Source organism: Branchiostoma floridae, chromosome 14, assembly GCF_000003815.2.
Source record: "Branchiostoma floridae strain S238N-H82 chromosome 14, Bfl_VNyyK, whole genome shotgun sequence".
Lineage (NCBI taxonomy): Eukaryota > Metazoa > Chordata > Leptocardii > Amphioxiformes > Branchiostomatidae > Branchiostoma > Branchiostoma floridae.
Genome location: NC_049992.1, coordinates 14,375,188 through 14,388,356, shown reverse-complemented (window position 1 = coordinate 14,388,356; position 13,169 = coordinate 14,375,188). Strand labels below are relative to the sequence as shown.

Sequence of the window (13,169 nt, the reverse complement as noted above, 5' to 3'; positions counted from 1 at the left end):
TAACTGAGAAAGATGGCAGAGAGTAAGAGGTGTATGTTTGGGTCCCCTAACGTCTTCACTTGAACTGCAGGAGCCGGTTTAGTTTAATTTTTAAACTAATATGCCAAGTTTTAGGCCTGACCAGAATCTGTTTATCTGACCGATCCTGCATATTGTATCACAATTAGTAAAAAAAGAATTTCTTTTTGTGAATATGTGTTTCAAAAGTATTTGCTAATCCTTGTGTGTTGGTGTATTTTGTAGATCCTATGATATACTGTTCCATTCTAACATACATTAACAGTTTGTCAGAGACTTTGCAATACGTTGTATATGACATAGATTTGCATCCATGTGTCCTGTGTAATCACATTTCTGGTGTCCTGATAACCCCCATGCAGAGCCTTTTTCATTGTGCTCAACATAGCAGTAGATATATATGCGGCGATTTGATAAGGTACCTACTTACTAATAGTGACATTAGGGCGGAACAATAAAAATATGTGAAATCAGCATAATTCTTTTCAAGTATCCTTATATCCCCCATGCAGAGCCCCAGTTAATATTTCCAACCAACCAATCAATCAAACAATTAAAGTATTTTGAGTTATGCATGGTTTACGACATGACATGAGCAGAATGTGCCAGAAATCTTGACTCTCAACTGCGGTATTTTGCTTGAAACATGACTAAATGCCCCCTTAGCAACGGCCTTAGCAACAGTTTTGCTAATGATTCTGAAAGAAATGACGTTAAAAAACAGTATTCCTGCATCTATTTAACAATAAACAAAACAAAATTTCTCCTTACACTTCTACTGAGATAACCAGAGCAAAATACATCGGAAAGGTTTGTTCTGCATAGCAGTTTTGTTGTGGAGTATGATCCATAACCTCCTTAGCAACGGCCTTAGCAACGGCCTTAGCGACGATATTGGCAATCGAATATGACAGATGTGTCAACATTCACACATTCATATCTCCGGATCGCATTGACGGATTTTAATGATTTAAAGGTTGATATGGAGGGTATGATTTGGACGGTAGGTCTAACTCATCAGGCAAGGTCCCGTAGGTAGCACAATTAATTGTCTGATTTTGCAAAGTAAACTGTTCGTTTTTTGTTACAAAAAATGTCTAAAAATCAAACTTTTAAGACACATAACTTTTGGACAAAGGTAAAATTTTGGGAAAAAATGAACATTTATGTATTTCCCATGAAAAGTTGCACCAGCCTACCAATTTTGATGGAAAAATATTGATGTTTAGTTTTTTGCCCCTCCCCCTTGGAAAATTGAATTTTTTCACCTGTGCAGAATACGTGTTCTACCTTTATGCTTAGCTAGCAAAAAAGTGACACCACAATTTGAGCATAAAAATCGTGCTAGGTGATGGACCAAAGACCCCCCTACCAGAAAATTAGGTCAAACCTTTTCTGTAAAGTGGGTGCAACGAAATCAAATTTTTCATGACCTGGCTCCTGTACTATATATGGTTGAGCTGAATATATTGCACTTTGTTCCAGACAGATATTAGCCTAGGTGCCTATTTAAAACTTCAGAGTGTTTCAGTAAAAAGGTACCGTATTTTTGCAATGTCGTCAAAAATAATTACCTACTATCCTTGCTGAGCATCTTTGTATCGCACCACTAACCGTTGGCTGTGATAACTTTGTCTACCTTGTTGTCTGTTTTCCAGCGTCCCTTCGGTATTTCCAAAGCCCATCCCGCTTTTAGAGTTAAGCCAGTGAGTAAAATATACATTTGACTGGCACTCCGTAGTTTATCCATAGCAAAAAACAATAGCAAAATCACCTTAAAGGCGGGCCTGCCGTTTCCTGGGACCGGCTATAACGACTATTTAATTGACAGCAGTGGGCCAATGTAATTTAGACATATGTTCAAAAAGTATATCTATACTCTGATCTGTTTGCTAAGCAAGCTGGTGATTTTTTTAGGTAAAATCCAAGTTCAAGCTACCTTTCAATATTCAGATTGTTTTAGATAACATCGAATCAATTTTAGCTACGGTATCTATATATCATTTGGCAAAAACGAAAACATTGACTTCATTATGTAATTTGATCAGTAGTAACTGCGGCTGCTATGTGATCTAATTTTCTATATAGGCTGGTCATTTTTAGTCTGTTATCAAATTTTCATCGAGTACATCATTGTCTATAAAACAAAAGCTTCAGGAAAGTATAACAATTACGATTACGTCTCTACAGGATTGATTATAGTTAGTATGGAAAACTACGGTGTGCCAATTGAAGATAGACGCTTGTTGATTGCTTTACATCGTTCTCATCATAACTATGTCATCCATGTAGAATAATAATAGCTGAAAATGTCAAATATATGTACTTATCTTCTTCATGATCACCATCACACAACTCACCCCTTTTTCTTATAGATGTATGTGCTAACCTTCATTATCATCACACAACTCACCCTATTTATGAACCATACGAAAAGCTAAAGCATTCATGCGTAACCACTTTCCTAATTCCCTTCATTTTGTCACATATTCAAGTACAAGATTTAGTTTAGTATCGTTCATTTCTTCTTGTGTGTGTGTATGTGTGTGTGTGTGTGTGTGTGTGTATGTGTGTGTGTGTGTGTGAGTGTGTGTGTGTGTGTGTGTGCGTGCGCGCGCGCGTGTGTGTGTGTGTGTGTGCCTATGTGTGTCTGTATATCCACATACACATCCAAATTTCGGGGGACGAGTTTACCCACAATACATACAAGTGAAGGGCCAAGTGTCAATTTGTTACCAGCATTTCGAATTATCTTTTAATATGTGAAGACGAACTTCCATCTACCATATGATATACGTGTATTAATTAATGTCCGTACTTTAACCCCCACCCATGATTGAGTACTAACACGTGCGCATCTGTGTTTTCCTACACTGTTCAGTTTTCAGATCGCACGTTATATGATGCCTTTCAGAAACGCAGCGCTCTCTACCGAACAACTACGGGCACTGCAGGCAGCTCGAACTTTGTTGGAGAGGCGTCTGAAATCTTATGAGACCACAATAGAGGTTAGATAATTGTTTAGACAACGTTCTGATTGTGTTTCTTACTTACATAACAGAAAATAAGTGGGTTTAGATGCCTAGTGCCTTTTTCTCCTCGACCTCTTGTTTTAATTACCATTTGTCCGGTGTCGAACCAAATACGTCCCCGCCAAATCCATGTCTCGTGGGCTAAGTAGCGTGTGCGCCGAGCATGTGTACTACTGTAGAGGTGCATCGATCTTTCTTTCTTTCTTTTCCTTTCTTTCTTTTCGTCATTACCTTTGCCAAGGTTATATTTTCGGTTATGGCATGCTGTTGTGTCTCTATATGTTGGTCAAAAGCATATAACTCGAGAAGCTGAGTATGGATTTTCATGATGTTTAGTAATTGAGCAGCTGTTGCAAAAAGGAAGGTCGACTTCGAAAATGGTTAATTACATTGGCGTAGCAATTTTCGTCAGGACGGTAGCGTGCCGAGTGTGTGCGCCCGTTTGTTTTGTGGAATGCATAACTCTAGATAGCCCTTGGGCACCACTGCCGCACCCCGCCGCACCCCACAGCACCCCGCCGCACCCCTCACAATAAAGTGACGCCTATATTCTATGGTCCTACCAGTGTCATCAAAACGTAATACAGTAGAAGCCGCTTAATTGCACGGCCTTTTTGCCAGTGAATTTCGTGCAATTATCCAGCTGGTGCAATAATGCGAAGTTATCTAGCTGGACCGCACCGGTTTGGGATTTGGGGATTCCGTGCAATTAATAGAAGTGTGCGTTAATCCGTTGTGCAATTAACTGGCTTCTACCTCATATCATTCGGTCCTACTTTAATATTGACATGAGGTGTATTATGTCTTCAGCAAGGCTTGCTCACACAACAGTTATATTAGAATGGTGTTTTTCTCCTTATATCCACAGGAAGACGAAGTGCTGCTGAGTGAAGTACAGAGCCCGTGTATGGCGATGGCGGTCGGCAGTAGAGTGGAGGAGAAACGGATGCTGCTTCATGCTTTACACTTGCTGACTCAAAACAATACAGTTCATTAAGGGTTAATGACCCGCCCCGAGGTGTCATAACGTCTTATCCTTGGCTATACCCACCGAATAAAACCACCAAGTGAGAGAAGCGAAAGCAAGGGGTCAGGCGTAGTAACACCGTATACACTGAGAAACAGGCGGGTCATTAACTTTATTATCATATAGTCTATCTAAACTGACCCATATAAGAGAGACAAATTCCTTGGTATAGCATACAGATCCTTTATTCAATAATTCTTACTACCAGCGTATATTCATGTTGTTCTCAGTGAAATTTAGACATTTTTCTTTACCTTTTAACACAGAAAATCCTTTTGAGCGTAGATCTAGAGTTTTTACATCATATTACAGCCTGTTATATTCCTACCTGAAACTGAAGATCAAACGCATTATATTGTGGTGGAATACGAATTTAGAATCTGTGATAGGCAAGGCGAATTGAAATAAAGCTTGTTTCGGGAGGTCTGGCGGGATATTGTTTGCCTTAATTACCAACATGAAAAATAGAGGTAGAGTTGTTTTAAGAACTGTATAATCCTGACACTGCGATCAAGGAAAATGATTGCTGACGACAGGGTCACTGCACGCCACCTAGCGATTGTGACGTACCTAACAACACGATTGCATTGACAGATATCCCCGGCACAGACCTTTTCACGCACGCGTAGTTCTGTAACAAACAGCTCGCTTACGTTAGCTTGTCAGGCAAAGGTGAGAGGGTCACTAACGAGTTGCAAATAAATAGACAACACAGGGAACACCGGTATCCGTTAAGTCGGGTAATGATTCGGAAATGCCTTCTGGCACAATGACAGCGAAGGACGGCGCCTTAAAAGCCAGCAATGCTTGGTATTTAAACCCAAAATTGTATATAATCTTTTAGTGTGAAATAGATATTGTTAAGGAGTTTGAAACATTGCTTTAACCATTCACACAGAACTTAATGCGTAACTGACACCGACATTACTGACAGAACTGACATTTCGTGCGTTAGCCTTTTTTTGTTATTTTGCCCACCAAGCTGGGGTGAGGTCGCCTAGCCACAGTGATCGTTAACGCCCTGCATTAAACCACTAAGGAACCACCTTAGGGACCGTCCATAAACATGGCAACACGCACATCACGAAAAATGAATTTAATTGATTATCATTGAACTGAGAAAGTGATCAATTAATCAAGCAAGTAACCGATTCTGTGACTGAAATAACTAACGAGCTAACTAACAAACATTTACTGATACCAACCGATCAACAAATTCCTTGAACGCATGTTTCACCAGAAACATTCCTTTTGTGTAAAAAAAAGAATTACAGTTAGGATAGATTCACTGATTTGTGAGGTGTATTCTCACGCCAATGCCGAGGTCATAGGTTAGAAAATCTAGTACGTAAAACTGAAGGAAACGCCCAAAAACAGACGCGTCCCTCTTTCACACATCTGTTCAATCTGCCAGGTCCAAGGACACACCTAGACGTCTTGGTCTTAAGAAAGTCCTGTCTTGTTGAAGGTAAGATGTTGTGGATTTTTAACACGTTATGCAAGTGATGTGTAAGAGTGACAATCTTACGATTTAAACTTACAACGCTTTAATGTGTTTAGTGACATGTATAATGTAGACAAGTTGTCTGCGCTCTAGAATCTCACTAAAACCAGAAAACGAGCTGTTATATGATTATATTATAACTATGGACAAAAACGTGTCACCCCGTGTTTAAGAACACTTTTCTATACGTTAGACTAGTATAAACTTTCACAGGATTTGTATAGCTTCTCCATGCACTGTCATCTGTGTAGGAATTTAATGGGACTCTACCTATTTTGTTCAAGATATTTATGGCGCGTCCTCGGGTGTAACACCTGGAGTCTTTGGTGGATCGCGCCTGCTTCAACAATGGGACTGCACTAATTCGTAACGTTCCAATATGGGCGTTTAGGAAAAATATACCAACTGTCTTATTTTGAAGCATTATGTACTCTGGTTGAATTATTGTATGGAAGTAATCGAGACTGAACGCTGAGAAGAATTGGACAATGAGTAGTAGTGCGATGTTCTTTACAGTGAACACACACACGCACAGATAGACACACAGAGATTTGGATCTGACTCTCTATATATAAACGTCTCATTGGCGTGAACAAACTGCTGTCCCTCATCTCTCCTCTCGCCCTCTCGCCCCCCCCTCTCTCTTCATTTCTCTCCCTGCTTCTCTCTCTCTCTCCCTCTGCATGCATGAACAAAAAGAAATACAATGATCTTACTGCGAGGTTGTCGGTAACATTTTTTCCATACAGACAAAGACATTTACAGATAGAAACCTTTATATATACAGTCTATCGTTTTCAAGTAGCCTGTAATTATTAACACGACGATGCGTTCAATTAGACATCATGTACACATATGTATACACACCCCTGCAATGATAAACTAACATGTCACATTTGCCAACATTCCGAAGTGCCGTAGGACAGTGCTATATGTTTTAACATGTACATGATATAACCGTGTTTGGAGTAGCTGGAAATAGAAATGTACCCTACAAATGTTATAATGATTACATTTGACAATCACGTACCCCAAAAAAGCTGACATTTGATATTTAGTAAAATTGCTGATCCAGCCAACTGGTTTTGCAAGATTCCAGACCGCTCATGTCACCTCGAACTTTGACCCGGCCCGGCACACCTTGACTGAATGTTGGGTCGGTGCCAAAATGACGAAACTATCGCTGGCGCAAATCTATGTCAGTGACCCTTTGCCTGTTTGTTTCTTTAATTTCACACCTTCGTACGTATACATTAACAAGAATGATTTGTGAGACATTGACGACGTTTCAGTGATCACACTCCTGTTTATGGTAGATTGAAAGATAATAAAAAAATCAAAATGGCAATAACGGTACAAACGAAGTCAGGTTTAAAGTGCAAGGTCGTGTTCCATTCCATCAATTGGATAGTTCGTCTCTTGATAACGTAGTTTACAGGAGATTGGTGAGAAAAATGCAGCCAGACCAGTGTGCGATGACAACACACTTACAGTGCCCTCGTCTCACTGGCGACCTTGAAACTCCTCCTTCAGGCGATCAACAATTTGTTTGTTTGTCTTAGCCTTTATCTAAAGATGAGAAGCTTAAAGCGACCTACAAACCGATTTTCATTGAGGTTTTAAGGGAGGCAAGGGTTAGATATGATGTAACAGATACATGTTACATGGAGTCCTATAAATCAACATATATCATTACACACATATGGTACAAACACATATAGTTAGAGCGAAAGCTCAGAGTTCATTTTGCTGAAGGTCGTTGACTGTATGTACGAGGCTTGCTTGATTAATAGTACATATCCAAGGAAGTTGCAATGTAAGAAATAGTAAATACTGGCATCTTTTTTTTCCTAGAGTACTAGAAAGGGAAATCCAAAATGCCGATCTTGTCGAATTCGTGTTGCGGTTGCTGCGACCTGAGGACAGGGTCAGTTGTGGTTGGTGCAATCTGTCTGGTAGGTAACGCTGGTTCACCTTTATCCGGGGGTAACCTATATTCGTTGTCTGCAAGAAAAAACGTATTAGGGATATTAAGTCGACGGACGGTGGTTTCAAATCGGAACATTTTGAAAATATTGCAAATTTGAAACCACTGTCAGCAGACTTAATACTCCTAAATGTGCTGTTTTTTAAAGATAACGGATACAGGTCACCCCACGGATAAAGTTGAGCGAGAGTTAAACATGTTCGTGTTTTATCTTCTTCATCAACGTTTTTCCTTTTATGCAGATCTGTATGTTTTGAATAGTCAGCTTTAATGATGAGAAAAATCGTCATTCAGTAAAGGTTCTACATTTTGAACATATCACGCAAGATCTACAGTATTACTATCAATTCAATGATACATTTCACGAACAACTTATAATGTTGAGTCACGGCAACTTTTAGTGGAAATCGGCAACGATGTTGTCCGCAAAAATCCTCTCTTTCATAATAGTATTGGAAGATTTTGACAATTGATCATATATGCAATGTACGATCACAGCAAATTCCAATGATCCTATGTTACAACTTCCTTCACATTATTATGATTTTGAAGAAGAATATCACTCAGACTTGGAAAGTTTTACATTGAATGGTACATTTGATACATTTCATGTTTATTGCAGAACAATGCCGTCATAGCCTTCCTGTATGCCCTGGCTACTAATGAAGGACTGGGAAATCCATCCGGGTGGTGTAAGTCCGTCATTACTTCCTATAAATAATCAACATTACAGGGCTGATACCACAGTTAGACCTCTGCATAGAAAAGTATGTTAAAATACATTAAAACAAGGCTTCAGAAAAGTACTAAGTCCAATTTCAATCTTAACAAATTTTCTCCATCAGACAGTCACAAGGGCCATCTTTATAACCGTTAAATGAAAACAGTGTGTTGATCGGGTCTTTTACCCTTTGCATAATTTATTTCACCCATCTTTTACTTGCCCCATCTCATTAGATTTAGAGTCTAAAGAAGATGTCACCCACAACAATTACTTTCTGTGGCCTAAGGGATTTTTTATCTATAAAGGCAGAAAACTTTGCAGCCATTCTCGTTTTCTGTCTTCTGTCCATATAACTCCAAACTAGAATCGGTCCAAAAAAGAGCGGTCAGATTTGTCCTTAATGCACCCAACAGAACTGTCCAAATTCTCAGCCAAGCGCCACTAGACTCGTCTCGGACTTGGGATGGGGTACACTCAAAAACAGAAGAGCAGCCAACAGACTCACCATCCTCCAGAAATCTAGACAAAGTCTCCGATTTGCAGCCGAACCCAAGGCAATCTCGACATAATCACCCAAACTCATACAAACCCATTAAGTCCAACAAAGATTGTCTCAAATACTCATTTTTTCCCAAGAACCACTATCGACTGAAATAGTCTACCATATTCAACCACCTTCAAGCTAATCCCGTTAAGTTCAAGGAGGGGGTGTTACAACACCTGAGGAACGGTCAATAAAACAGAAGCACTGCGCCCTGGGTGGTTTGTCCCAACTCTAATTAGGGGTGTTACCCAGTAACCAAACAAGACAAGACAAGACTTACGAGGTTTAGTAAGTACAGGAAACTGAAGTTAATGTATGTACGTGTATGTGTGTTATGTGGAGACTCTGATATAATTTAATGCTCCATAGCCAAGAGCGCGGGTCGCTATTGTTAAAATTCCCATTTATGCTCCACAGGAATTTGTTTGGGAATAATCACAAATACCTAATTATGCTAATATTGGCTTTTATTTCCTTATCCCTGACTCTAGCTGCATGGGTGACCCTCATCTTGGAGATCATCTTCCTCGTAGCGTGCGTCCTTCTGCTTTTGGGCGTCAAAAAGGTAACACGTCACCCATTATTCAATGACTCCCAATGGCCATATGACCATTCTACTATAGAGGGTAATTTTTAGGAAGTAAAAATACATGCGATAAAGTGCTGACTAGTCCCACACGCGCGCGCATGGCCATGAGAAAACATTCAATATTCTACTTGTTCAGGTACCCTCTGATTGAAGTAAGCAATCTTAGCCCGTGGCTGAATACCGTTGGGCTAGTGAGTAACATGATAAAAAGCGCACTTCACGTAATTCACAAAGTCGGCTACAAAAAATCGGCTGATCATATACACTGTATATTCATTGATACATCATCTATAGGACACTAACGCCCTCTTCTGATGTTAGGTACTAATGCTTCTTTTTAGGAGTCAAAACTTTCATTCCACCACCGACTTGTTCGCGACGATGTTAACGTTTTTGACTGTTTGTGTGTATAGGTCTTTATCTTTCCATTTCTCTCTCTCTCTCTCTCCCTCTTTCTCTCTATTTCTCTCTGTTTCTCTGTATGTGTGTGTGTGTGTGTGTGTGTGTGTGTGTGTGTGTGTGTTTGTGTACGTGTGTGTTTGTGTGTGTTTGCTTGTGTTCTTGTGTGTGTTCCAGCGCGTATGTATATGTGTGTGTGTGTGTGTGTGTGTGTGTGTGTGTGTGTGTGTTTGTGTACGTGTGTGTTTGTGTGTGTTTGCTTGTGTTCTTGTGTGTGTTCCAGCGCGTATGCATATGTGTGTGTGTGTGTGTGTGTGTGTGTGTGTGTGTGTGTGTGTGTTCTTGTATTTCTCTCGTCCGTCTTTCTCTCGGTGACAATTCGATTGGAGTTAGCTACTCTTTCATTCGATGACGATAGTATTGCCTGTCCGAAATAGCATTGCGCCAGAGGTTTTCTGTTGGCTCAAGTTTTCTGTTCCCGTTCCCTACACAGGGGAATCTGACGTTCATGAAGATCTGGCTGGTGATCGCGATCATCCTAGTGATTTGGGAGATCGTGCAGATCATTGTTCGCAGCGTCCAAGTGGTACGTAGTATCATTATCACATTCATTCACTTCTCCGCCAAAGCGCATTATGTATAAAGTACGTAAAAGTGGGTTCACACGAGCGTTTATATCTAAGTCCACATGGGGTCCGTATGGAAGTCTAAGCCTCTATCAGTATCAAGCTCCACATATCACTAGGAAAATCATAGAAATCGACTGGAAAACCTGCCAGTGGAATGTCAGCTGGTCGCAAAACATACTCCTCTGTCATGTTATGTGTCTATATTTCCACACTCAAGAACAACTTCTTTGGAAGGTATAATCACCGAAACAGAGATAATTTTGATTTTGTGCAGGAGCATGGAAATACTGTTCTTGAACTTGAGGTTTATCAATAATATACAGTAATTAGTGTATGCCAACGCATACTGGTACTAGTAACTTACTCAGATGCTTAGCTTAAAGCTTCTACGACATTGTTTACTGTCTGTACACTACGTATCCACCCTGTATTGCTCCACTCCTGCAAGGCATGCCCAACACACACACACACACGCACGCACGCGCGCACACACACACACCACACACACTCTCTCTTTTCCTCTCTCTCCCTCCCTCTCCCTCTCTTTCTCTCTTTTTTTCTCTCTCCCTCCCTCTCTCCCTCCCTCTCTCTCCCTCCCTCTCTCTCTCTCCCTCCCTCTCTCTCCTTCCCTCTTTATCTTCCCCCCCTCTCTCTCTCTTCCCCCTCCTATCTCTCTCTCTCTCTTCTCTCTCTCTCTCTTTCTCCCTCTTTCTTTCTCTCTCTCTCTTTCTCTCTCTGTTAGTGGGGATATGTCTAACTGGCAAACTGTCTAAATTTGACCCATCAACAGGCCACCAATGAAGGGTTTGGAGAGGCCCTTGCCCAAGCACTCGGGGTTAACTGGGTCCTGACACTGATCTTCATCGGAGTAAAGGTGAGGTACTAGGTGTATGCAAGGACGTTATATCACGTGTGATATAACGTCCTTGGTGTATGTGAACATACTGACACAACAAAAGTACAGAGACTTTCGTAAGATCTATTACAACTACGTACAAAATCAGACAAGTGTATTCAAATGCATTGCCTACATATATGAATATCTATAGATAAGAAAAGTCAATTTCGGATGTTAAGTCTAGCGTGTAATTTACGTACGAGTATATAAGGTATAAAGATTTTTTTTATATATTTACCTAATTGTACACTGTATCTTTCCTTTAGCGCAATTCAACTACTTCAGTAAATTCAATTGCAAGTAGCATTGAAAAAATGACCTGCCATAACTGTGCTATAAAGTATTTTCTAGTGCACATGTATGATATAGTTGCTTGTATCTTTAATAATCTTGATCTCATAATTTGCCTCATTTTTATCTCCAGATCTATGGCATCCTTGTGGTGTATTCCTACACCCAGACAGCCACTGTCGTAGGATGAAAAGGATCAAATTTGAACAACAAAAAACACAATGACACAATGTGTAGTGTATCTTACTTCATCTTTAGCAATACAAAAGCCTATCAATGCGAGTTGCGCGCTAAAGTTAAACTTGCGTTATAACACATGAAAGGCACTGCTATAGACATGCCATGTGCTGCATTGGAAGCTAAGGTCAAGCGAGATTTACGTAATAAACCAGCAGTATTATAAAGCTAGTCTTATTAGTAACTTTGCAAGTTACAACGGTGATAGATTGGTAATGTGAAACGTGCATTGTAAAGCGTTTACGCCAGGTGTCGCTGTTGAGACGTGCAACCATGTTTTATTTATGTTTATCTATTTATTGGTTTGGCTGTCCAGCACGTAAAGTCAGGGTTGCCCAACTAACCTGTGGCTATTACAAAAGGGCTAGCCCTGCTGACAACAACATAAACAACACAAATTGGATTTAACAAGGACAGGATAAGTATCAACAAGGATATTTTAAAAAAAAAACTATTATTATATTGATATTGATATGCAACCCTATTCACCAAGCAGGTGAATCATATGAACTTAACGTTCAATTATTCGGAGATCTCATATCATATTGCCGATTTGTATTGTAAATGTGTTAAAATAGATAGTTCATATGAATAGTTATGAATAGTCACTTATGTTAGAATGATTTAGACATAGACTGGTACAAATGCACCAAGCGTTAACAGTCAATTTGTAATGAGTTTTATTGCTGAACATCACTACGTCATTTTATCCTACAGCGTCACTCTCTACACATGGTTTTGTGTGTGACTTTCAGACTCATTTTTATCAACTCTGTTTTAGTTGATGATATCTATGTAATTGTATGCTTACTCATGCTGCATTATTGGAAATAATGCAATCGTACTCGTAAATAATAAGTAATCGTACATGGCGAAGAGATGCTGTTGCAGTTACAATCATGCAACCCGTAACCTTGAGTGGCCTTCAGGTCTTGTTACGTGGTGACCATTAAGTAAAAAAAACTAGTTGTGCACATGTCCGGGTCTATCGAGGTTTGCTTAAACGCCATGTTAACTTTATAGCACATTGTTGTTTTGATCATTGAGGTGAAAAGGAATAAAGAAGTAATTGGTGTACAAATTAGCACTTTTATCTTTTTTTTACCGGAAGAACGTTCATGAAATTTCAAGCGTATTCCATGTACATTCAAAGTATGAACTTGTGAATAGTGAATAGTCTATTTGTAGATGCATAGCATCCAGGTACTGAATTGCGTATCCATTACACATATTCGTAATAAACAGACCTTAAAACAACTTAAGATCTATCAACTATAATACGTAAACGTT

At 39.7% G+C, this 13,169-nt stretch overlaps 1 protein-coding gene and 1 long non-coding RNA gene across 2 annotated transcripts; both read left to right on the top strand.

Moving 5' to 3' along the window:
- The first annotated feature begins 1,638 nt into the window (after positions 1-1,638).
- Positions 1,639-4,085, top strand: LOC118430758. The gene is made up of 3 exons (XR_004832894.1): positions 1,639-1,724; positions 2,933-3,026; positions 3,919-4,085. It is a non-coding gene; the product is annotated as an uncharacterized LOC118430758 (long non-coding RNA).
- A 1,268-nt stretch (positions 4,086-5,353) lies between these two features.
- On the top strand, positions 5,354-12,956 carry LOC118431061. The gene is made up of 7 exons (XM_035842140.1): positions 5,354-5,545; positions 7,436-7,536; positions 8,191-8,260; positions 9,328-9,401; positions 10,318-10,410; positions 11,244-11,327; positions 11,776-12,956. The coding sequence occupies exons 2-7, from the start codon at positions 7,459-7,461 to the stop codon at positions 11,830-11,832; spliced, it is 456 nt and encodes a 151-aa protein (XP_035698033.1). The 5' UTR covers positions 5,354-5,545; positions 7,436-7,458; the 3' UTR covers positions 11,833-12,956.
- Positions 12,957-13,169: the final 213 nt, after the last annotated feature.